This window comes from Gobius niger (genome assembly GCF_951799975.1).
Source record: "Gobius niger genome assembly, chromosome: 14".
NCBI lineage: Eukaryota > Metazoa > Chordata > Actinopteri > Gobiiformes > Gobiidae > Gobius > Gobius niger.
Window position 1 is genome coordinate 20,718,416 of NC_136865.1, and position 27,159 is coordinate 20,745,574.

A 27,159-nucleotide genomic window follows, 5' to 3' on the forward strand; every position below is an offset into this window, starting at 1 on the left:
GAAGAAAAGAGTGAAAACTTCAAACAATGCAGCCCATATCAGGGTAAGATGACGCCCTTTGCCTTCCATTGGTTTTTTGATTGTGTATTGACTGTTGGTGTAGCTGCTGTTTTTGGCCCGATCTTACAATGGATAGTGCTGCTTTTCAGTAGCCTCGTTTAACTGGACTGTGTTGGTTTAATTGAGGAGGTTTTGCTTTTGTCTTTAGAAGCTTCTTCTCGCTCTTGTTGTCAGGCTGTACAGTAAGTTTAGACTAAAACTAGAGGTGACCAGATTTAAATAGACCTCTAGCTTGAGAATGTGATTTTTTTTGGGGGGGAGGCATTAGGAAAGAATGCATTTGGACCGCAACTAACAATTTCAACTTAAAGGTGCATTATGGAACTTTTTATGCTGAAAAAAGTTGATATTAGTGCGTGTTTGACTTTATGGCTGCATGAGTGGCTAACATCCTGGTCACCCATAGGACGCTCAAGAACAATTGGTAGGTTTTCACTGCTGATGCAACTGTCTCCATGGTCATTCCATCCAGAAAACCTACCAGAAACCCTGTAAAACCTGAAATAAAGAGCTATAGAGGCCATCTGCATGGAAACCAAAGGCGCCAAGCTAACCCACCCATACAGCCATGCCAGTCTGCATAAAAAGTTGCATAATGCACCTTTAACTCATTTATTACATGAAAATGCTGGAAAATAGATTACAGGGCCTTTATACTTTACTTACTTTTCCTTGCTTGGCCATTTGCTGTCTATACTATTCATTCTTCAAGATTTTTACAACACTCAAGGGCACCCTGGCATTGGTGTTTTACTTTTTATAACTAAATTCATGTATGTGTAGAAATAGTTCAGAATAACTTTTACTGCCAGCAGAGGGGGCCTGGACTAGGGCAGGGGTGGGCATCCTTATCAAAAGACCAGGGCCTGAACCACCCAATTGTGGCCCAAAGTAAAACAACACTTATACAACAACAACAAATGTGAGTGTTCATCATATATGAGATTTAAGAATTTACATTATTTTAGAGTTTTTAGTGTAACAGGCATTTGATCTCTTATGAAACGTGCAATTACATTTCTACAAATCATCTCTGTGTCCAGAGGTCCTATGCTGTTTATTATTAAATTAGCTTTAATACAAACTGTACATTTTTCCCAGATATCCCTCTTGATATCAAATGTGTCTCTTAAGTGTAACATCACACACAATAACTAACCTGCTGAGAGTTCCTTGTATAAACACAGCAAAAATGGCAACTTCATCTGAATCTCCTGCAGAAATAACAACAGATAGCAGGCCAACAACTGTTTTGCACCTTCATCCATCCATTTTGTTCCACTTGTCCGTTGCCGGGTCGTGGGGGCAGCCGTCGGAGCTGCACAAATCACCCTGCACCAGACCCTTATTGCTTCTCCTGCAGGTGGTGGGTCCACAGAAGGACGGCCTCACGGTTCTAACCGGGGCCTGTTGGTCCCTCATAAGAGGCTCCTTAACCGCTCTTTGTCTGACCCGTCACCTATAGGACCTGTTTGTCATGGGAGACCCTACCAGGGGCACGAAGCCCGCGACATCAGAGCTGTTTTACACCTAATTAGAATCGTATAATAATAAGCCTTCACTCTGTATGGAAAAAAAATGTCTGAATGTCCTAAAAGACTTACAAAAGCAAATCCAGAATGTGATATTTCGGTGTGATCAGAAGAGCCTTGCAGATATATAGCAGGTTAAAATCAGCCCAATCCCATTATAGTGAAAAGGGCAAGGATCCGTTGGACCCGGAAGTAGAGCAATGATATCATCACTTGACAAACTTATTGACCCTTTCAGTGGCGGTGGTGGCCGGGGTTTAGCAGGTGTTGTCATAGTATCGATAAATAATGTTTAACAATTGTGGGATATATCTGATAACACTTTCATTTGCAGCCCCGAGTGTTGTTCCTCCTGCTCTTGCACCTAAACACACAATAGGACGACATTTTAAAGTAACTTTTTGTTTAATCTTCTTTCTGCTGCTTACTTCCTGCCTCCACCTGATGTTACTGGTGATGTAGGCAGGAAAAGGGTCTGTTTATTCTATTTACTTTGCACAATTATGATTCAACTTTGAGTTTTCCACGGCTTTTGCTGCATATTCTCCCCCGGTGTGTCACGGTCCAAACCTGCCTTCTCTGTCTGCCTCTGTGTTTGGACTCTGCACGCTGCTGTAATCCAGATTAGCCGGCGAGCGTTCTTAATCTTATCACTGGCCCAATCCCACGTGGGTGTGCTGCTGTGTGCTTTTCCTGGTTTTCGCGATAGGGGCAGGAAAGGAAGAAGGAGAAGAAGAAATGCTAGACTGCGACGGGATTAGAGACAGAGAGCGAGACAGAGTGAATATAATATCAAACGTATCTGTGTCAGCGCATGGCGAAAAAGAGGGAAGAGAAACTGGAGATGAGTGTAGTTGTCATATATGCGCAAGACGTCTGACTATAATGTCTTATTATAGTGAGGCAGAACTATGAATAACATCAGGGAATCTCAGGCTATGTGCACGATGGACTTAAATGAACTAAACAGGAATACATTTGGCTAAACTAAAACTGGAACTAGTTTTAAAAAAAAAAGGCTAAACCAGGTCTTCTATAATATGGCCCGATATAACAGAGCCAGTTCTAACATACACTTACAAAAAAAAAACATCGATGGAATAACTTGGTCTTTTTGGTGAACTACAAACACATTTATCTCACACAAATAAAGTCAAGTCACAATCGTGTCCACATGGGTGTTTTTTCACAGCAAATTGTTCAGTAGAAGCGAAGAAACCGGCAGTTAAGATAGCGTTAGCTTATGTAGCGTGAAGCTACTGTTAGCATCATGGTTAGCATTCTTCGTTATTTGTGTATTTATGGGCTTTTAAACTACTCTGCTCCTCTTCATGTCTCTGTATCTTTATTTGGTAGAAAAATATATTCATGATTCAGCCTTTGTTGACCTCTTAACCCAGCAGACATTCTCCAAATATACCCAAATCGAAAAGCCTCTTGAAAAAAAAAAGCAACAAAAACTGTATGAAAACGCAACAAAAACTTGACAAAAATGAAATAAAAACAAAGATGACAAGGCAACTAAAAAGCTGCACTATGAGCTGAGAAAAGCGGCAAAAAAATAGATAAAAACACAACAAAATATTACAGAAAAGTGATTTAAAAAAGTGGCAAAAATGTGACGTAAACAAGATAGAAGCAAGATACAAATAAAGATAAAAACCCAGCAAAAAAGCCACACAAAAAAGTGACAAGTAGGCTAGTTTTGGAGTAATTTGAGAGCTTCAAAAAGTAAATATCAAGCATTGGTTTAAATGACTTGAATCGAGGAAATGTTTGGGTGGTTTTCACTCAGTTAGACTTTTTTCCTCATCTGACCAAGTTTACTTTGCCAGTTTGAACCACCAATGAGATAAGACCAATTTTCTAACCACATTGGTAAAGAAAATGACCTAAAATAAATACATGTATTGAAACAAGTCAGAAACGTCTCAGAACAAAATCTAGGTCAAATGCCCAACTAAATCTCAACTAATCAAAACAACTAAAATGTGGATTATTGTGCTCAAATTGAGACATTTAAACTAATCTAGTTAATTACTTTTTGCAGTGTTGTTTTCCCTCTGTCTGCTTTTAGTTAAATAGGTGGTGACGTTTTTTCCTGGTCAGTCCGTGTATGTAGTCCGGATCTGAAGCAGGTCTAACAAGCCTATAACCTGAGCTAAAAGAAAAGGTCTAACTGGTCAAAACTGGTTTGAAACGTGAACCTCAAGCTGTTTTCCATCTAGCTTTATTTTATGAGAGCTTACACAAACTTCCTTTCGAGAGGTTCTCGGGACTTTCTGCAGTTCAAATATTCCTTCGCTCAGCCCTGGTTCAGACATGCTTCAGTATTGCCTGCTCATCAGCTCTTCACACTTCCCCTTCACACGAGCACCTGTGAACTCCAACACTGTAAATTGGAGAGAGATGGGACGTGTATTGCTTTTTATAGTAGTACCACAGTGCAACAGTGTTTCTTATTATCTTTGCGATGTGATGAACAGATGTAGGTCCTGTTTAAGTATTTATCATTGAAAGATAAACATATTTATACACAGGGTTCGGGCAATATATCGCAAAACTGTTGCTGACTCATTCTCAGTCCCAGAGTGATTCTGATCTATTGCTGTTGTCCCTTATTTTTTGTGGTGTGAAGTTTTTCAATCCTGGCTTGCACATAGCACTTACAAGTTGTATATTGTGAACTGCTTTTATTCCTCACAAAATAACACTGTCAGGGGCTCCACAAAACGGGATATTCTGTTTTGAATATTGTAATAATTTTTTTTCAATGGTTTTCTGAGACATGTCGACATAGTATGTTCATGAAAATGTAGTATTTTTGTTAGGGTATGTAGTGTTTTGCACTAAGCGCCTTCCATAAGTATTCACTTTAATTTTACTCCATCAACATGTCCTCAAGTGACGTCGCTTTAGCTTTACATGGGAGAATCATTTTCATACACCTTTCACATGTTATCTGCTGAAAACTTAGCTGCTCAAATGAACAAAGATGAATGAATGAATGATTATATTCAGTATTATAAATGCTAAGTTTACTAATTTTTTAATAAAACTAGACTAAAATGGAAGAGAATTATTTGACCAAATCTTGACTAAATGACATTTTTGTTAAAATACTAACACTAAAGCTAAATTAAGTTGTCTAAGTTAACACTGGTTAGCATGTGTTTTTCCCAGGCAATAGTATTACGAAAAAATATTTGGTGATGTGGGTTTCTAATACTTCTAATACTGTTGACAATTTTACTATTGAAATCCATGTAGATTGCCTCAGAATGGAAAAAAAATAAATTCTGATGGATATTTTTGTAAATTTGGGGAAAAAACTGAAAGAGGCCTATATTTCTCGGAGGAAATGGTGTTTGTAGGTGGATTTGCACGCTCCATTGATTCCCATATGGTGCCCTCTCTCCACCAGATGTGCCACAAGGTGCTAATTTTGTCAATTACAAACTGTCGATTTTTGCTGCCTTTAAAAATGGACTGAGCATTGTTATATTTTGGATTCTTGGAGCCTGTGCGAATTGTTTGTAAATGTCATGCTGTGTAGTCGTTTCTAGTGATAGCAGGAACTCTTATATCTCTTTCCCCCCCCCTTTTGTTTGTTTCAGATGAACCGCCCGATCCAGGTGAAGCCAGCGGACAGTGAGAGCAGAGGGGGTAAGTGCTGCCCTTCCTCCCTCAAACACACGGCACCTGTTCAAACAACCGCCTTCACATTACACACTCCTGTAGCTACAATATCGCTGTCACAATGGGGCTAAATATATATACAGTATGACTAAAAGGAAAAGGAAATGTCAGTGTAAAAGACAGATATCTCATTTGCTGTTTCTGTGAATCACTAAAAGCCACTATGTAGCGCTGCTTTTAGATTTGGTTTGGCAGCAGTTGAGTTTCTATGGTTCTGCCTTGGTTTATTCATGGGTTTCTCTATTGCTCGAGCCCCAATTCTGGCTCATTCAGTCAACAATGGTGCTATTTGTACAAGGTCTCCATATAATTTGGGCCTTGTTTACTTTCGGTTTATATCCTTGTTAGACCTGGTTTATTTGCTACAATCAAAACCAAAGTCAAAATATATTTTAGCCCATGTTGTATGTTACTTTCAATGGGTGTAGGAAAGTCAAAAGCTTGATGATGTCTGCACAATATGAGAAACATTGCCATATTAATGTGATATTTTACTAGACCGTTTAATTAGTTTATGAGCAAAACAACTCAATTATAAGAATAATAGGAAAATCAAAGAATTAAAGCAGTACTGTAGTAACTTGTTTACCTTAATAAATCCTTTTCGTAGTCCCTCTGGGGGTAATACAAGTGATAACGGGATGACTGGGGGGTGTTTCATCTCCACATGGTGTCTCCGTCCAGAAAACCACAATTGCAACTTTCCTGCCTCTGGGTAGGAGCCACCAGTACACACTAATGGAATCATGAAGATGAAGCTAACAGGCTGACGGGCAAAGCTAGCTACGGGCTGCTGGCCAGTGGCGCTAGCCCGCAGTTATCACTCAAGTTTGAGTGAAAAAAATATCTCCATTGTGTAATTGGATGTACAATATCCCTCTCTCCCTTTGTCTTTTCTGTCAGTGTAGTATATTTGCAATCACAGACAATTAATGAGAAAAACGTGAAATGCTACAACACCTGCAGTCTAGGCCCAACGATATATCGGCCGGCCGATATTTTCAATATTGGCCAATATCTCCGAGGCCTCAGGGCAGCGGAGAAACATCGCAGTGAAAATTGTTTGTACACCTATTTTACGCATTTTAGTTTATAAACTTTGGTGTAAAATTTCGGAACCATAAGAGATGTTTTGTTTTGGAATCTACTGATTTTTGTCTTTCAAACAAGCTCCCTCTGAAGTACCTAGTATTCACTAAACGTGAATATTCAGCGCCCCCTGCTGTCACAGTTCAACACTGACACATTTAGAAGCTTCATACACAGGATTATAGACAGTTCTAAAATTTGGCCAGTGGTGCATTCTGGCATCGGCCAATCAAAACACCCGATCATCATTTAGTTTAGTTTATTGAAAGGACAGTGTGCAGTTACATTAAAAAGATGCCTGCCAGATTTAACACTATGCTAATTTCCATCTGTAATCCCCACATCGGTCGACCAATATTTCTATATATTTCTATGACTGAAACCTTTATATTGTAATAAATGCATAACTTAAGCCTATTTGAAAGATTTAAAATAACAACATCAAATTAAATGACTTAAAATATCGGCCTTTATATCAGCTATCGGCCATGCCAACCATATCGGCATCAGACCCCAAAAATCCATATCGGTCAGGACCCACTTTAATCATTTAACCATGCATTGTGTTCATTTAAATTCTTACAATATGAACGTAGTGTCAGCCATTATGTGACGACGCTAATTTCCAGACGCTCGGGTTATGAGATGCAACCGAAACCTCTCCGCCTATGTCAGTATTAGTATATGACACGTGTAAATACTCTTTAAGTTGAGACAAAACGCGCTGTCATTGTCACCGATTCACATGTCGAGGCTGAAGGATTCATCGTCCTTGTGGCTCACTGACTTTGGAAAACTACAATTTCAGGCCCCAGTGCTTTAACGGCCGGTGCAGATGGATGATTTGTTACACTTTAACCACACCTGTATCGCACACATCGACAGCTTGGCCCACATTCAAACCGCCACTCAGCGCCCGTCCCAGAGGCGGAGAGGCACCGCGTACTTGTGATCTCAAGTGGGTGTCTTTATGAGCACGTATATTCATTTCTGAAATATATTTGCCCATAATTGTTTTGCCCGTATTTATTTTTCGCACTGCCTGATCTTGTAATGATGACGGGAGAGTGTGACCACAGCGCAAGGCCTTCTCCAGCACATCCCAATGATTCTCAATGGGGTTAAGATCTGGACTCTGTGGCGGCCGATCCCTGATACAGTCGTTCACAATGTGAGCCTGATGAATCCTGGCTTTGTCATCCTGGAATATGCCTTTGCCATTAGGGAAGATTAATCCATTGATGGAATGACCTCGTCATTCCGGATGTTCAGCTGATCCTAGGCTCCAGATCATAAACAGTTAGTTACATGAAGGTGGCTTTTTTTCCCTTCTTTTTGTTAAGTAAGTGTGTTTTTCATGTATTTTAACCTTGGATTGTGACAGTAGCTGTTTTTACTTTCAGTTGTAGTAGTAGAAGTAAAATGGAAAGAAAAAAGCATTGAAGATTTCTGAATGGTATTAACGTTGCCATAGTAGTAGCATAATTGAATATTTATTAGTGGTTTACTTTAACCTCTTAACCCCAGCCTGAACCGAGCACATTTTCTCAGTTCGGCTTTTCCCAAATCTAAAAACATCTGGAAAAAAGCGTCAAAATAGTGACGAAAACAAGGATGAAAAACGTAAATGTGACAAAAAAGTGACCCAAAAAAAACCCGAAACACGACAAAAATGTGGCAAAGTTTTTAGATTTGGGTAAAGCTGAACTGGAGAAAATGCGCTCAGTTAAGGTGGGGGGGTAAGAGGTTAAAGTACATATGACAGGTTTTGAAAATATGACTTATTTAGAAGGATAACATCAGTTGCATAATTATCATTTTATTTCAGTGAAGCAGCAATTTTAATGAAGAAATGTTGGGCAGGAATTTTTAAGCTGTTGACAGGAAGTGACATAGATAAAGGTCTATATCAGTTTGACTCATTTTCCATTGACTTAACATGGTCGGCACGGCAACAGTTGAAAATGGTTTGCCTTCATCTATGTCACTTCCTGTCAATAAGGAAGTGAAACTATAAACATCACAAAAATGGCCAAACTAAAGAAAGCTGGGTACAATCTTTAGCAAAATGTTAAATATAATTGTGTTAACTATGTTTTAGCAAAAATGGTGTCTAATGTGTCATATGCACTTTAAGTACGTGTGTTGTAGGATCAGAACACAACTAGTTAAAGGGACTATACGGGGTTTAAAAATGATAAAACTGAAAAAAGTATTTTCCTCCCCCTACATGTTCCAGCCACGTCATGCACGAGCTTAATATAGAATGTGCAGTTACACGTATGACCTGAGGTGGCAGTAGTGAGCATGAAAATGACCAGCTTGCATCTAGTCTCTTTAGGCAAAAATGGCAGTACAGTGACGGAGACTGTAGCCCCGGTCCTGGGTTTGAATCCTGGGAGTGTTCTCCTGCTGTTCTTCAGTTTCCCTCCATCAATCCAAAACATGCCCAATAGGTTCCCCATGTAGTGGATTCAGACAATGAGCCTAGAGCAAAATCTCTCATCCTGACAGGTGGTTGCTTCAGCAGAATTGATGGATGTGTCCTGCAGGGATTAAATTCCCCTCTAGGGGCAGAACAGTATACAGTATTTTAGCCTTAATAGTAGTAGTTAATAGCCATTGATATTGAGGTACAAGAAAAATAACAATAATGGTTATCATAAAAGTACTTTGTTGAGAATCCTACTATGTGGCCGATGGGATACACAGTAACAGCTGCAAATGGTTTTCCACATTAGTAAAGTTAATCCCTCGTCAATTCCTACGACTTTTCATGTATGAGCACAGAAATAAACTTCCATTTTTGGCTTGTCAAATGGCGTATGTTTGTTTTTCCGTCAAATGTTTTTGGGGTGTAGGCAGCTGCTCACAGTGTGTAACAATTCACAGAAAACGCAAATTAGATTTTCACAAACCAGGATTTATTACTCTGCCAAAACGCATCCGAAACAACGGCCCACAATGTCCTGTTTTACATAATCCATTGCATCTAATTGTGTATGTCTCCTCTATTGGTTTTGTGACAGGGCTTTTTAGCTTGACGTTTGTTGGCACCCCGCTCTCAGGCCTATTATATTGACACATACAAAGAGATGCTTTTTTTTGGTGATAATTTTAGCTGCAAAACAAGTTTATAATTTGATTTCATAAACAGTTAGTGTCACTGTGGAAATTATGGACCTGATGATTCATAATTCATAATTCATAACTTCAACAATGCAATATCAAGTCCAAATCCAGACTAAAACCAGAACTAAACATCTATTCAGGACTAGTCAGTTTTAGGGCTGGTACCGTTAAACCATACCAGCATGTTTAGGTACAACTGGTCTTGAAAAAATAAAAGTATCGAAAACAGGCACCGGAAAAATTGTATCTTTAGAGAAGAAGTTTAGATGATGTGTTGGTCCAGGAACAACATAAAAAGAAAGTTACTTAATAATAATGGCTTACACTTGTATTGTGCTTATATTGTCATTATTCAGCCACTCCAGACTCGGTGGTGAAAGTTTCTTGTAGCCACAGCTGCCCTGGGACTGATAGAAATGAGGCACCTAGTCTGTGCCATCGGCTCGAAGGTCCCAGGTTCGATTCCCACCTGGGCGGGGTCTTTCTGTGTTGAGTTTGCATGTTCTCCCCATGTCTGTGTAGGTTTCCTCTGGGTAAAAACATGTACAATAGGCCATGATGAATGAGTGTGTTTGAGAGTGCGCATGGGGTTAAAAGTATTGTCATTAATGTTGTAAATGTTGTCATGGTCCAAGTCTGTCATAAGTATTGTCATTGTTGTAAATGTCATTGTTTAAAAAAAGAGTGCACATGGGGGACGACGGATGGAAACTAGCCCAAATAAACCAATAAATAAAAGTGGCCCCTCCGACCACCACCAACCACTCACTCACATACTGCATTCACATACTGTCATTCAGGCCTATTGTACATGTTTTGGTGGTAGGTGAAATCAGAGCACCTGGAGGAAAACCTACGCAGACACGGGAAGAACATGCAAACTCTGCACAGAAAGACCCCATCCAGGTGGGAATCGAACCTGGGACCCTCAAGCCGATAGCACAGATTGGTGCCTCATTTCTATCCGGCCGCGGATCGAACAACTTTAAAATAAATAGCCTTTTATGGAACAAATTGACATTATTGTTCTGTTTTCTGGTGCTACAGACAAATATTTTAGTGTAGGTCAAAATAGTATCGTTCAGGCATCGGTATTGAACACCAAGTAAATCGATCGATGAAGGACGGTAATGTAAGAGTATCCAGTATCCAGTTTTGTTTATTTGAGCAATTTCACATTCATTTTGTCTTTCATAATTCATATACAACTGTGGGTGCTCAAAATGGACTAGGCTTAAGCAATAAAGCTTTTATGTGCCTACTACATATTCGATTCAATACACATTTATGTGAAATAATAAGTTATAAGGCCTAGATTACGTTGACTTTTGTTACAGATGTTTATAGAATGAACCAAAAGTCTGTTTGAGTCGCCCATTGATGTTTGTTGGGTTGTGACATCAAAGGTTTGTATATAAATCTGCTTTTATGCTTTGGGGCAGAGCTGTAGTGTCAAGTGAAAGCGATGAACTGGGACGAAATCGAGTCTAAACCACATCTAAACCTAAACCAGGACTTAACCAGAGCGAAAACAGCAGTGACTTGAGCGTGACGTCTGAAAGCCTCACACGTGTGGGTTGTTTGTTTGTAAACTTGTTTTATGCTTTTGAACAGAGTTAAGTCAAGTGAACGTGATATTGCTAAACCAGGACTAAACCACCAAGTCAACAGCACGTGTTTGGTTGCATCCCAAATACAACACAGACTGCTGCCTGTGTCTGAAGGTGTTTTGTGCTCCGGGGCAGGCAGAGCGGGTTATTTGGTGTTACTCAATCGGGACTAAATTTAAAAAAAAAAAGGACTAACCAGGTCAAAAAAAGCACATGTGAATTGAGCAGGATGTGTGTTGTCTAGTTGGCAGCATCCCACGTACAAAGGTTGCTCTCGAAATCTTGTATGCTTTTGGGAAAGATTAGAAATGACAAGTAAAAAAAAAAACTATGCCTAATCCAGGACTAATCCATCTAGGTCTAAACCACATGTGAGGAGAAGATAATGTGTGGTTGCCTTGTCTAAGATCTCACTGGCAGCCGTCATTAAAAAAAAAAAACACACACACCCACAACCATGCCTTGATGCAAAGATGTAACCAGATCCAGTCTAAACTAGGACTGAACCAGGTCTAAACCTTTCGAATAGAACATGATGTCTGTGTCTGTCTGGTAGCATCCCACATAAAGACGGCTGTCTCTAAAGCTGTTATATGCTTTGGGGCAGAGCTGTAATGTCGAGTGGATGTGATTTGAATTGAATGGGTTTAAACGCGCAGAAACACGGGCCCGAAACACGGTCTGATGCTGCAGACGGGAACAGACGGAGCGGCCTCTGAACACACTCACGTTGACAAACATTTGAGTCCGTGCCAAACGCTGCTCACGCCTGACACCCCGCTGCACCGCGCTCTGGTGGCGGAGACGGGGATTGCAACCACAAGACAATACTGTAGACACGCGCGTAAGGAATCACCGTTATCAGGGGCACGTGAGGGTTTATCAAGGGAGGGTCTTAGTATTTAACTCCTTATCCCCCACCTACACTGAGCACAGTTTCCCCAGTTTGGCCTCACTCAAATCTAAAAGCTTCTTGAAAAAAAGTGATGAAAATAGCGACACATCGAGAAGAAAAATTTGGATGAAAATGCTACCAAAAAAATGTGATGAAAAAGAAACAAAAATGTGATGAAAAAGAAACAAAAATGTGACCAAAGAGAGACAAAAAATGAATGAAAATGCAGCAGACAAGCCACAAAAGACTAACAAAAATGTGACGAAAAAGAGACAAAAATATAACGAAAAAGAGACAAAATGTGACGAAAAAAAGACAGAAATGTGATGAAAAAGAGACAAAAATGTGACTTAAAAAATAGACAAAATTGACGAAAAAGAAGCAAAAATGGGATGTAAAAAATAGACAAAAATGTGATGAAAAAAATTTATGAAAATGCACCAGAAAAGCCACAAAAGACTAACAAAAAGGTACAAAAATGTGACAAAAAACAGACAAAAATGTGACATAAAAATAGACAAAAATGTGATGAAAAATTGACAAAAATGTGACGAAAAATTGACAAAAATGTGACGAAAAAGAGACAAAAATGTGACGAAAAAGAGACAAAAAAGTGACGAAAAAGAGACAAAAGTGTGATGAATGAGAGACAGAAATGTGACGTAAAAAATAGACAAAAATGAGAGGAAAAAGAAAAAAAAATTGATGAAAAATAGACAAAAAAATAATGAAAAAGCAACAAAAATGTGACTTAAAAATAAACAAAATTGACGAAAGAGAAGCAAAAATGTGATGTACAAAATAGACAACAAATGTGATGAAAAAATGTGACGAAAAAATGCGATGAAAATGCAACAGAAAAGCCACAAAAGACTAACAAAAATGTACAAAAATGTGACAAAAAAGAGACAAAAATGTGACATAAAAATAGACAAAAATGAGAGGAAAAATAGACAAAAATTTGACGAAAAATTGATTTTTTTTTTTTAAAAGCGACAAAAATCCTAAAACGATCCGTTTACATCAGTTTAGTAGGTCTCAGCTTTCAAATAAGGTGTTACACTGGCCTATAGGCTGTAAGCTCAAGTACAGAAGCTTTTAGATATGGGTCAAACTGAACTGGAGAAAATGCACTCAGTTAAGGCGGGGGGTGAGGGGTGAAGGCACTATATTCTTACCAATCTCCACCTTTAGACACACTGCTGTCATTTAGCTGTAAAAAGCAGTGTATGCACAATGTTTGGCTATTTATTCGAACTCAGTATTGTTTTTTTTTTTTACCTGATTTAGTTTTCTTTGTTATTTAGTTATGTGTGTTGTGTTTGTTTTGTTCCTGTTAGATCTTTGAGTTAGTTCAAAATGTCTGGTTTTGTCCTGGGTCAGTCCTTGTTTAGACTTGATTTAGTTTTCTCCAGGTTTACTCATACGTTAGTCCTGTTAAAGTCCAGGTTTATGAAAAAAAACAGACACGTTTTATGCCATATGTTACTTTAAGTTAATGACAACAGGCCTATACCCATATCCTCCTCTTATCTTATCCCCTGCCGATACATCTCTACCTCCTGTGCTTTAATCATGCACCCATTTCCCCCAAACCACAGTTACTTACTTTGTCTCTTCTCTTTGTCTCCCGTTGTGGCGCTCCCCTTCGTCCTCAGAAGACAGGAAGCTGTTCGTGGGCATGTTGGGCAAACAGCAGACAGACGCCGACGTGCGGAAGATGTTCGAGCCGTTTGGGAGCATAGAGGAGTGCACCGTGCTGCGGGGGCCCGATGGCACCAGCAAAGGTAAAACTGCTGAGTCATGTGTCTCATTGACCCACACACACACGAACTAGAGGCTACACGGGGTTTCGGCGCATGAAGCAACAAGATGAATATCATTTTTAGTATTATGCAACTGAAGTGCAATTCTAGAAATTGTCTGGTAACGCTGAAGGAATTTGGAAAAATGTCTAATCAGATTGCATTTATTGTCATTTTGCCGTGCAACGTGCAGACGGAACAAAATGTTGTCATCACCATAATCGGATGCTCAAAGTCCTTCAAAACCAGGCATAAAAGGACAGAAAAGTTAAGCTCTTTCTGTAGTTGTAGCAAATGTTACAGAGTCATTCGTTTGCCAGAGTGCTAACATTAAAAATACAGTTTCCATGTAAATGATATCACGGTTCAAATTAGTCTTGTTACTTAATGATGAAACACAAGCTGTCATGATGAATTTTGTGTGATCATCATGTCATGAAACGTTAGCTGAATAAGTGCAGTTTTATTGGAGCAGTGTTGGGGGTAAATATATCACTTTTTCAGTAACTAAGGAACGTAACATAAAAAAAAAACACCACCGAAATAAAATGCAGCACCAAATCAAGTTGGAAGTTGGTGAATACGATTTACAGTCGTGTGTCGTTAATGTCGTCAAAACAAAACGTGAGAGTATGGGGATGGAAATGCGGAATTATTACTATTTTCAGTTTATATTAGGGCAGCGCGATATGGCCAAAAATCTGTATCACGATATAAAAAAGAAATATCACGATAACGATATATTTGAGGATATAATTGACAATGGACAAATTACTTCAAAATCCCAGCCTTTTGCCTATTGGGAAGATTATCCATCCATCCATCCATTTTCTTCTGCCTTATCCGGGTCGCAGGGGCAGCAGTCTCAGCAGAGATGCCCAAACTTCCCGATCCACACACACCTCCTCCAGCTGTTCTGGGGGGACCCTGAGGCGACACCAGGCCAGCTCGGAGACATAGTCCCTCCAGCATGTCCTGGGTCTTCCACGAGGCCTACTCCCAATAGGACATGCCTGGAACACCTCCCGAGGGAGGCGACCAGGAAGCATCTGGAGCAGATGCCCGAGCCTCCCCAGCTGGCTCCTTTCGATGTGAAGGAGCAGCGACTCTACTCCGAGCTCCTCTCGGGTCACTGAGCTCCTCACCCGATCTCGAAGGGTGCGCCCAGCCACCCTGCGAAGGACACTAATTTCGGCCGCTTGTGTCCATGATCTTGTCCTTTCTGTCTTTACACAAATCTCATGACCATAGGTGAGGGTGGGAACGTAGATCGATTGGTAAATCGAGAGCTTTGTTGGGAAGATGAATGAAATTATATTCTAGACTTTTTTTTTTAATGGCATACTAAATTCCTCGCAAATATGATCTACTCACGCAGTTTACATCCTTCATTCATTTTACTTCTTAAGCACCTGTGCCTGTGTTATACAGTCAGTGTTTCTGCTTTAACATAAATTACATCGTGCCCTCAACGATATAAAAATGATATCGTGATAACGATACAGTATGGCCCACCCCTAGTTTATATTTTGTCAAAATTGTGTAACTCAGCCACATTTTTAAAACAGTAATATGTAATACAAACACATTACATTTTTGAAACTGTAACTACTCATAAAGAATATTACAATTTTAAAGTACCTTGCCCAACACTGAGACTAAGTGTGCAGGCTTTTTCACTGTAGCCTTGCACCTGGTAATGTGCTGCTGGAAGGTTTTGTGTGACTGCAATCAGATTTGTATTTTTAAACATGTCCAAGGGCTTTTGCATTGAAGACAGGGTTTTGAACTGTTATATTTAAAACACAAGGTTGTCAGGTTTGATGGATTCTAAAACCCCATTTAGACGTAGTTTGTTGTCTGCAGAGGAATTACTTCTAAATTGCAGTATACAGCTGTGATAATTTCCACCGTTTAAATTGCAATTACTGTCAATATTTGGGGAGAAAATGTTTCACTGGCGAAAGAATATAATATGGACTATGTAAAATGCCGTTAGTTCTTGACATACAGCACTGCGGGTCCCAATTAATTTGCTCGGCGTCACATTTTTGGGTCGTGTTCATTCCTTCAAATTAATGCACTGTATTTCTCTCTCAACCTCGCCAAAAGATCAGACCAGACGTTCTTTTATTGCTCTCACTGACCTCATCCCATATATACAGTACTGCACAGGGCTATAAAACTACACCCTGTGCCTGGAAGTATCTCCCATTGATTTCTCGCTGCTGAAACGCTAAACAGTAAATGTACACAAGTAAATACAACGTTGATTACCTCTGCTACAATCTCCCCAACTCATGCTTCCTGTAGCTCGAATGATTTACGCCATAATTACATGCATATTATGGCTATAAAACTGCCACCGTCGGTTATTGCCATGTCCCATATCGCATAACTGTAAATTGCCTCTGCCACCGAGAAACAACAATGCTCGCGTGCCACTATTTGCCATGTAAATCAAAGCGCGCTGACAGCTCGAACACAGTTGCTAGATTTTTCTGCGTTTGTTGCACGGAGCATGACTAATGGCCCAATAGGCTTTATGGGTCAGGGCTAACGATGCGTGCGCTGGTTTATGGTGTGTGATGGATGAAGCAATGAAAACATATTTAATGACACCGATGTAACTGATGGAGCGGCGGCTGAGAGGCCTAATGTATTTTTAAAGGGAGTTTTCTGTGGACTGCCCGGTTGCCTGTCTGTGGGGGGGTGCTCTGCCGTTACTGGTTTAGACATGGTTTGGTTCCCGGTTTAGGCCAGGTTTTGAGCTTGATTAGATTGTTGTGTGTTAGAGGATAACATTAAATCGCTATATATCATACTGGGTCAGGCTGTGCAGTCGTACTATCTCTGTCATAGCCTTGACTGAATGCTTGCGTATCAGTATGACGCTCTGAGAGGGTATTTATCCCTTGTCTGTGGAATAGACAGACTTGAATGGTAGGACTAGCGCAATGTCTCGAGTTCATGTCTCCGGGTCCCGCACCGATGGTAAATAAACTTCTCCTGTATAAGACATTCAGACTGCTGCCTGTTTTTCATCTATCCTCTCGAACGCCATTGTTAATTCTCCAACATTGTGGATCTTGGTTCAATCCCTGTTTGGATTGTGTATAGTATAGTTTGGTTCCCCACCTGGATTGAACTGATCTGATCTGGGGTCGCTGCAGTTGTTCTGGTGATCATCTGACTCCATGAACTTCCTGAATGACCAGGTTATTCCATCACTGGATTTCTTCTTCCCTGATGGCGCAGGTTTAGAGTGGTTCAGGGAGCAAAAGACTTCTTCCACACACTTAACCTCTTGACCCCTACATGAAACCAAGCACATTTTCTCCAGTTTGGCTTTACTCAAATCTAAAAGCTTCTAGGAAAAAAACGTCAATACAGCGATGAAAGCATGGAAGAAAACGCAATAAAAATGTGACAAAAATGTGTCGAAACATGACAAAAATAGCAGCGGAAAATAACAATGAAACAAAAAGGCCACAAAAAAGTGACAAAAATGAAGCAAATAAGTGACAAAAAAGCGACAAAAAAGCAATAAAAGAGTGCCAAAAACGTGCAACAATATCACAACAAAACAGCGACAAAAGAGGGATGAAAACACAACAACAACACTTCCAAGTTTTTTTGTAGGCTTTAGCTTTCAAATGAGGCGTTACACTGTTGCCTTCCAGTCGAGAAGCTCTTAGATTTGGGTGAAACCAAACTGCACTCCGTTAAGAGGTTGACCCCATTGAGAATCTTTGGGACGTGCTGGAGAAGACTTGCAGTGGTCACACTCTCCCATCATCAATACAAGAGCTTGGTGAAAACTAAATGGATCTTTTGACATTGCTGATGTTTATTGAAACAATGCCACAGCGAATGCTTTAAATTTGGAGACTTTTCTTATTTTACCATGCGACTGTAAATTGAAATAATGAAGTTGTGAAATAATTGATAAAGCACTTGTTTGCCTCAGTCATGCTTATATTTGTTCTGGCTACATAAGTCCACCTTTAGTCCATTTGGTTTCTTTATTTTTCTAACAGATTGTTCCTGCCTTTAAGTTTGTATCCTCCTGGTTTAAAGGGGCTAGATACAAGTTGGCCATTATATACTCACTACTGCCAACTCAGGTCATACATGTAACTGCACCTCCTATATTAAGCTCGTGCATGACGTCAATTCGGACACGAAGTAACAACTTTTTGAGGGACAGTGCAGGATTTTAGAGGCAGAACAGGTCTGAGCTCATTCTACACAATAGGACATGGCTGGAACATGTAGGGGGAGGAAACTACATCATTTTAACACATAGCACTCAGTATAGTCTCTTTAAATCCTGGCATTCTCCTGTTTATGCTTGGTTTACTGCATCATTGTTGAGTTATTTACACCAAAAAAGGTCAAGTGATAACAACATTGATATAAATTCAATGGAAAGCTGACCTAATATGTTTACAAAGTATATTCTGTGTCAGGGGTGTTTCATAACTGTGGCTTTGTTTCCTTCAGGATGTGCATTTGTAAAGTTCCAGACCAACGCAGAGGCCCAGGCTGCCATCAACGCTCTACACGGCAGCCGCACTTTACCGGTGAGTCCAGTATTTCTAAAGCCTATTTTATGTTTCCCTCCGGCTGTTTTTTAGTTTATCTGTACATCCATCGAACTCCTCCTCTGCACCTGCGTCTCTGTCTCCAACTAACTTGACGTCCTCTTTCTGTAAATCCATAAATGCCCTTGTCTTTGTCTAGCTTTAACCTTAGCATCGTTCTACCCATACACTCGCTCCTCTGTACATCAAGAAAAGTGTTAATCTCAGTCAGATAGAGGACCTCTGTGTTTTTATGGATACATGAATACTGCATTAACAGCCATGGCAGTATATTGTGCAGCCCTCTCTGGTTTCACCGCTCTCTCTTGTCTTATCATGTTAATTTTCACTGTTGTCGGTATTTTCCTCCACTCGTCCCAACCCGATTGTAAACTCCTCTTCACCTCTTGCCACACTGGACGTATGACCCCAATTTTCAAAGCTGCGCTCGTATAAACAATGCTGGATTTGCTCAAACACACTCATATCCCCCCAAATGCGGACAGTGCATCATTGTGAATCACCGCTTCTGTTTTCTGGGTCACGCTGCTGCATAATTTGGTTAAAACGCACTCATATTTTCCCTTTGTCTCCTCGAATTGTTGTATTGTGGTTGCACAGGAAAGAAAAGTGGGCACTATCACTTTAAAAGGAGTTGAGATGGGATGAGATGCAGAATGTTTAAATTGGAAGAATCGAATTATGAGTAATCTTTTTGAGTTTTTAGTTTTGAATGACCGCTATGTTTCAGCAAAAGGACTTCACTGTCTATGTTGTTTCTGTTTTGAAGTCAATCTGGGCAGCAGGTTTTAAACATAACGCCATGTGGAGACTTTGATTCAGATTAATCTGGCTTTATTACTTTGTTCTTTCTTGAAGTTAAAATAACATTGCAAAGCCCACGAGTTAGTTCAATACATTCTAATAAGAGAAGTTCGCTCGCCATAAAACTTTCACTAATAATCACCGTCTCATCACCACAGTATTATCTCCGCGGTTATTTTTGTAAATGTCAAGCCTCTCTGTGACCTGAAAAGTGTCAGACAGATGGAGCCATAATTTCCCTTTCTTCCTCTCGGCAGGGAGCCTCGTCCAGCCTGGTGGTGAAGTTCGCGGATTCGGAGAAGGAGCGCGGGCTGCGGCGCATGCAGCAGGTGGCCTCTCAGCTGGGAGTCATCAGCCCCATGACCCTCCACCTCGGGGCTTACAACGCCTACACGCAGGCCGTGAGCTACACACACACACGCAGACACCACTCATGTGCAATCAGGCTGATGGCCGGGTGATGGGTTGGAATGGAAAAGACTAGAAGGTGATGATGTGCAAAAGAAATCAATGGGAAGCTACATTACTCTTTCTCTTAGGATGAAATAGCTTCATGCGACGTAATTCGTACAGAGCCCATAGTTTAATATAGAGGTGCAGGACGGGTCAGTGGTCTACTGCCTTTAAACTGTCAGATTGCAGATGTTTATGGTACGGGTAAAAAAGCACATTCATTTCTGTTATTCAACTTTAACTGTGAGACTAATATATGACTCATTACATGCAAAGTGAAATATGTCAAGCCTTTATTTGTTATGATTTTGATTATCATGGCTCAGCTTGATAAAAACACAAATTAAAAATCTCGTGAAAATGGTCAGTAAGCCATAATCATCCAAATTGTAACAAAGGCTTGACATATGTCACTTTGCATGTATGGGGTCTACATCATATATTAGTTTTACATTTTAAGTTGAACTACAGAAATAAAAGGATCTTTTGAACGATATTCTAATTTTCCGAGTTTCACCTGTACTTATCTCGGCCGTGTTTAAAGCAGTACTAAGTAACTTCTTTGCCTTAATAAATCCTTTTCGTTGTCCTTCTGTGGGTAATACAAGTGTTAATGGAATGACTGGGGGGGTCTATTATCTCCCCCGGTGTCTCTAGCCAGAAAACTACAATTGCAACATCGCTGCCTCCGGGTAGGAGTTCAATGCTTTTTGAAGTGATTCCACAGAAACATTACATTTACCCTGGATTTGCTGTTTCTGCTTTATGAACTGCATCCGATTTTCGTAACCTTGTTGTCATGTCACACAATTTATAGTAAAGATTTGTGGTTTAAACTGGCACAATCCAAAGTGGTGTTGCTAAATCTGAATGAACAGCCATTAAAAAGAGAGATATATCGATCAATCCCAAACTATTACAATATATGGACTCTCTTAAAATGCATTACTGAGACTGATGTTAATTAAATTCACATAGAAAATTCACAACTATCAACTAAAAGCTTGAGTAATTGTGAGGCAATGCTACATCGCCGGCGCACTTGTTTGCTAATTGAGCGCTCCCTGCTAATGGCTCCAGACAAGGCTCATTGGCAACAACAGTAACGCTAGCTAGCACATAAACATTCAGTGCATTAAGCTGAATCGCTGGCCTCTGTGAGTAAAATGTAATCATTAACACCATGCAAATAAAGTGGGGGGAAAAAACATGTTTAAATAACAAGTGTTGTACTCGCATTAAGTCACTTATTTAAGCACTAGACCAGGAGCAAATGGCATGTCCATGTTAAAAGTTGCTCAGTGTGGCGCTTATATTACATAGTGCCAATCTCTCACGCTAATTAGAATAGAGATATACGCCATTAAACATCAATAGAGCCTTTGCGTCATTCGATCAATTAGAGAATGGAAGTCGCCATACGGATTGATGAAGGTAAATTGCCTGTAATGGTAACGTGGTATGGTGCGATTAACCAGTGCTTATCCCGAGTTCACCTCTGAGCCATCTGGAACGGTCTGCTCTCCCCAAATAAGGACAAATGTGACAGAGTGAATGATCCATGCAGGCCCCGGTGGTGATAAAGTGCGAGCTATATGCCCCGCACCGCTTCAATAAAAGAATAAACCTTATCTCAGTCTTTTTCTCCAATAGTAGGTGACTCCGCTGCGATGGCCTGCCTCCAGGTCTCCGCCAGCAGCGCATTCTATAGGACTGTACGTCGTAACTTAGTTTATATAATCATGATAAATACAGTAAATATGAGCTTATTGCCCACTTATTTATATGAATTGTCCAAATCTACAATGGCATTGAAGAATCGCTCTCGCGCCTGAAGCACTGTTTAAATGACCCCCCCCTCTTTTCCCTCCCGGATCTCATATATCTCCCCCTCTTCTGCCCCCCCTCCTCCCTTCAGTTGATGCAGCAGCAGGCCCTGGTGGCTCAGTCGGCCTACCTCTCGCCGGTCGCCACAGTAGCAGCGGTTCAGATGCAGCAGCTCGCGGCGCTCAACCCCAGCAGTATCATCGCCACTCCGATCGCCTCCATCACGCCCTCCTCAGGTGCCGGATAAGGAAACAGACCAGATTAGATTTGTGTTTGAAATGACAGGCACACACGGAGCGGGGGCATCCGCAAGGACAAAGCGGAAGACATTTGCTTTGCTTTTATTTTACTTGATGTTATAACGGCTTTTACGTTTATGTCAGAAAACAAGTGAAAAGGAAATTGGAATAAAATGCATTGACCTTATACGGTTTGATGCCTTTCACAGAACTGTAGACCTTTTTACAATTAGGAGCTTTATTCACAACTTACAACAGGTTACTGATTAATCTATACTGTGGAAAGGTGTTCTCTGAAGATTATTGTAAACCTTTTTAGCATCCATTTTATATTTTTTTTAATGTTTAGTGTTTTCCTCTGCATGATTATTATAAATTCACTGCAAAAAATGTATACATCTAGATGTTAAAAAATACTCAAATTAAGAATATTTCACCATAATTGAAAAAATGTCTAGATGTTATGCATCTGATGCAGTAACATAGCGACAGCAGTCAGCGTTCAATCACGGCAACAGCAGCAAATTGAGTGGCAAGTCTGCAATGTTATTCATTGATTTTCCACTCAATGGGATATATGCAGTAACATCTCCCCTGACAGCATGGTGGCGCAGCAGTTAGCGCTCGTGCCTCACAGCTCGAAGGTCCCGGGTTCGACCTGGGCGGAGCCTTTCTATGTGGAGTTTGCATGTCCTCCCCGTGTCTGCGTAGATTAGTGGTAAAAACATGTGCAATAGGTGGATCCGCCTGCCAGGTGTTTCTGATCACCAGCCTGGCTCCACATCATGGAGATGGAGATGCAGAGAACAAATTTCTCTACAGAGACGTCTCGACTGCGATTAATAAGTATAACTTTACTAAATTTATATTCACAATTAGCCAGGTCCAACACAAATGAAGATTTAGTAATGGACAGCGAGTAAAAGATAGAATGTGACTGGAGCAGCTTAGAAACATTACATGAGATGCTACGACTTGACTGGAGTTAAATTCATTGAGTTGTTTACAGGTTATATTGTCATTATTAAACACTAGCCTTTAGCTCGCATGATTAAAGCTCCTACCTTACGACAGCGAGCATTGCAGTGACTGTCCATCAGTAACCAAATCCTGAGCTATCTCTTCATTTGTGTAGGACTATGCTAATCGTGAATGTAAAACATGGGGGACAGGAAGTACAGAAGCGATCTTATTGTTGTTATTGTGATTTACTAAAAGTACCTGTTCCACTGGCAGATCTTTTTTTTTTTTTACATACTAAAATCAAGGCCATATATTTATTTCAACAATATTTTACCTATTTCTAGATTACATTTTGCAATTATACTTGATCTTGTGTGTCTGTCCCGCAGGTACCAGCACTCCCCCCTCGATCGCAGCCACCCCTGTCCCAGCACTGCCTCCTCCCATCAGCTACCCCTCTGTGCCAGCGCCCCCTAACGGCCAATCAGCCACCGAGGCCCTGTACACCAACGGGGTCCACGCCTATCAAGGTACTCCCCTCCCGAATACAACGCAGAATATTGCCCTGAACGATGGTAAAAAGCCAGATGTGTGAAGTGCAGTTTAAAGCCACACTGCGGAACATTCCGGGTCGCCGCGTCACAGGAGCAAACAAACTGTGGTTAAAAAGCTAAAGCTAAAACATGAACTTACTTCCAGATGTTTCCTCACACTCCCACACTGACACCGACAATAACTTCATTCATTAATTTCTATTTATTTGGTGAAATATTCCGCAGGGTGGCTTTAAACAACCTACTTACCACAACAACCGCTACTGTTGCTATACCAATACCACCAGGGCCGTCGACAGACTTGCTGGGGCCTGGGGCAATAAGGTTTCACATGCCCCCCCTCCCTTTTTATATTATTTTTAATAGAAAATGGGGTCCTTCATGGAGCAACTTACCCGTTTGACCCCCACCCCCAACAGCGGCCATCAGTACCATCATACTACTTACCTTGCCACTTAAGTAAAGAAAATATCTCTTCATTATGTATTACAGTTAATTATTTTTGTTAACGTTTAAGTAAAAATGCTGTGTGTTCAGTAGGAAGCTCTCAGATGTGGTTGCTTCTCTGTATGTGTGGGATTTTGTGCTAAATTTGAGGGGAAGATGATGATATTTTGAGACAGATTTTATGCTCTAGATTGTGCTGAATGAAGTGACTAATAAACCATTGTAATGTTTGTTCCACAGCTCAGAGTCCTGTCCTGGATCCACTGCAGCAGGCGTACACCGGCATGCAGCACTACACTGGTGAGCTCCCATCTTATCCGCATCTACATTTTTCAGCAGCATCAAGGCTAATCTATGCATGCTGAGGTATTTTTGTATTCAGAAGAAAGCCTATATATCTGGGCTGCACAATATGAGAACGATCCGTGATATGCGATAACTTCTTGACTATTGTGACAACGATATTATTGCGATGTGCGCCTGTGCTGGAAAAACATGTCTAAAGCTCAGGCAGATAAAACACAGCCATTTGGTGACATATTGGTGATTTTTGCAAATGAATGTGGGGTGACATAATACGGCGATGATGATAATTTGGTAATAAATTGTGCTTTAGGAGCAGAATTGGTTCGATATAATAGACATGAATATGAGATTGAACTAAACTTTATTTATCTTCTAGTAGTTACATACAATACAACATAGATACATACAGTTGGCTACAGCACAGAAAAAAGACAGTCGATGCATCTATCAGACCTCCTAAGTGGTGTGGCTGGCATTACATTGGGAAATAAAAACATTAAAGTACAGCCAAAAACACTCATGTAAAGGCAATTGAAAAACAACTATAAAAAGACATCAGCACCACAAAGGGACAATGGAAATCTTAAAGCGTTTATTGTTGTATTAAAGCACCTTGAACCGCTTGTCAGAGCGGAAAACCTCATATTCCCCGTTCAGCAATTGGCTAGGATTTGTGATGATTTTCTTTGTCTGGTCAAGAGCTAATCTGTCATAAATATTTCTTAAGGATGGGTTTTCTGTTTCCCGATCACTTTCATTGCGACATGAAATTCATCATTTTTTGTATAAATCAATACATTATATATATACAAAAGTATAGGTATATACAGTTAATAATAATAATAATAATGCATCGGTTTTATATAGCGCTTTTCTGGACACTCAAAGACGCTTTACATTGCATTATTCATTCACTCCATACTCGGTGGTGGTAAGCTACTATTGTAGCCACAGCTGCCCTGGGGTAGACTGACGGAAGCGAGGCAACCAGTCTGCGCCATCGGCCCCTCCGACCACCACCACTCACTCACTCACACACTACATTCGCTAGGCTTCCTGGTGTTACCAAACGGTCTCCCATCCAAGTACCGACCAGGCCCTTTCCTGCTTGGCTTCCAAGGTCTGACGGGATTGGGCATAGCATAGGCGGTATGGCTATGGCAGTTATTCCTATATATAAAATTCCTATTGACAACACAGTTCCAGGGTCATTAACAGTCATCTATTTAATGTGTTTCACAGCGTTTTGAATGAAAATGGATAATTTTGACATGAGGAGCAGGAGCATTAATGCTCTGCCATCAGTGTGTCTGAAACTATTTGCATTGCAATTAGCAGACAACTATTCATGGTGTACTCACTTAATGTCCATAGCTACTGCAACAGCCTTTTATTTCCACTAACGCGATTTTAAGATGACAGTTGGATAGTAAGCAGGTAGATTGTCTCTCTTAGGATGCAATGAAATCCATAATTTTGTGGCATGTATCGCAGCACTTGACATAATTAAAATATGCATTGCTACATTGAACCTCCAGGAAGACAACGGGCCTGATTACATTCACAGTACAGTGTGGAGATGTGTTATGCAACTTAATCAGTATAACAGCGGCGCTGTCTTTGTCTTTCTCACGCTGCATGTGCGAAGCAGAAATTCGCAGAAAGAAATCACACTTGTAAATATAGAGCTATACGATATAATATATAATAATTATATAGCTGGGATTAGGTTTTGTATTCTTGCAACATTATTACACAATCCATCAATTTAAATAATCACCATTCAGTCAGAAACATGTGAAACTTGTAATTTCAATGAAATAACATTGCTCTAAATAGATGTATTATTTTTGCAAAGTAAATCCCTCTTTTTTTTTAAGGATATGATGTATTGATACTAACACTTCCTTCCTCTTGCTTCTCCTGCTCAGCCACGTACCCCGCTGCATACGGCCTGGTGGGACAGCCCTTCCCTCATCAGCCCACTCTGGTGGCACAGCAGCCCCAACAGCCCCAGCAGCTGCAGCAACGAGAGGGTGAGTTTAAATAACCAACCACAAGGGGCGCCATTGAGCTACATCTACTGAATCTGTTGATTATTGCATTTTTAGTTTGTCCCACAGACAAAGTAGCTTCTCACTTTGCTAAATTACCGTATACTCAAATGCTTAATAAATTAAGTCACGTTACCTTTAATCAAATAATGTGACCTATTCAACTAAACTTTGTCTCTTCCTGCAGGTCCCGAGGGCTGTAACATCTTCATCTACCACCTGCCGCAGGAGTTCACGGACTCTGAGATCCTCCAGATGTTTTTGCCGTTCGGAAATGTCATCTCCGCCAAGGTCTTCGTCGACCGCGCCACCAACCAGAGCAAGTGCTTCGGTGAGTGTCTAATAAAACTGTAAAATAGCAATGACCAAGCTATTTTAAATCATTCAATTTGTAGTTTGTACACACAACTTTTTTGGGGGGTCAAACAGTGTACATTTTAAAACTATGGGGAGGTATAAGCACAAATTCAATCCAACTTCAATACGTTTTGCATGACCATTTTGTGTTCAATGATGAATGAAATTTCTCTAAAAAATAATGTTCCACTTAATTTAGGATTTGTGAGTTTTGACAACCCGTCCAGCGCCCAGACTGCCATCCAGGCCATGAATGGGTTCCAGATAGGGATGAAGAGGCTGAAGGTGCAGCTGAAGAGGCCCAAGGACGCCAACCGGCCGTACTGAGCGAGGTGAGAGGAACACGGGCCGGACTGAAAACACTTATATTTACTTTGGGAACCAGAGCGGGTTTCACACTGGCAGTGGGCACCATTAAAGGAATAGGCAACTGTTTTTCCATACTGTGATATGTTCTTACCTGAGCTTAGATGAGTTGATGCGTACCTGTCTGGTCTTTACGGGTGCGCTCAGTCAGGCACAAAGACCAAAGATGTTGTTAGCATTTAGCGTTTGCATTTAGCATTTAATGTCGATTTTCTAGGCGAATAAAAAGGGGTACTATACGTTTGTTAAGTGTGACGTCACAACTTCCGCTTCCGGGTCCTAGCATACCGGCTAATATGCGAGAAAAAAGCAACAAACAAACAGAGTAGTATTTACTAAAGTCAGTACTTCCGGGGTTAG

General features: G+C 40.5%; 1 protein-coding gene across 3 annotated transcripts in view; it reads left to right on the forward strand.

Moving 5' to 3' along the window:
• celf3a (cugbp, Elav-like family member 3a) overlaps window positions 1-27,159 on the forward strand; it is an 83,006-nt gene that overhangs the window by 49,912 nt on the left and 5,935 nt on the right. Inside the window, exons 4-14 of one of the 3 annotated variants that reach the window (XM_079570971.1) lie at window positions 5,210-5,258; window positions 13,676-13,804; window positions 18,329-18,408; window positions 19,491-19,634; window positions 21,605-21,749; window positions 23,105-23,245; window positions 23,636-23,728; window positions 23,957-24,016; window positions 25,954-26,058; window positions 26,264-26,407; window positions 26,633-26,765. In XM_079570971.1, the coding sequence (XP_079427097.1) occupies window positions 5,210-5,258; window positions 13,676-13,804; window positions 18,329-18,408; window positions 19,491-19,634; window positions 21,605-21,749; window positions 23,105-23,245; window positions 23,636-23,728; window positions 23,957-24,016; window positions 25,954-26,058; window positions 26,264-26,407; window positions 26,633-26,760 (1,218 nt within the window). In that variant the 3' untranslated portion in view covers window positions 26,761-26,765. The remainder of the gene's footprint in view (window positions 1-5,209; window positions 5,259-13,675; window positions 13,805-18,328; window positions 18,409-19,490; window positions 19,635-21,604; window positions 21,750-23,104; window positions 23,246-23,635; window positions 23,729-23,956; window positions 24,017-25,953; window positions 26,059-26,263; window positions 26,408-26,632; window positions 26,766-27,159) is intronic. The other 2 variants (XM_079570972.1, XM_079570973.1) reach the window with 2 other exon arrangements.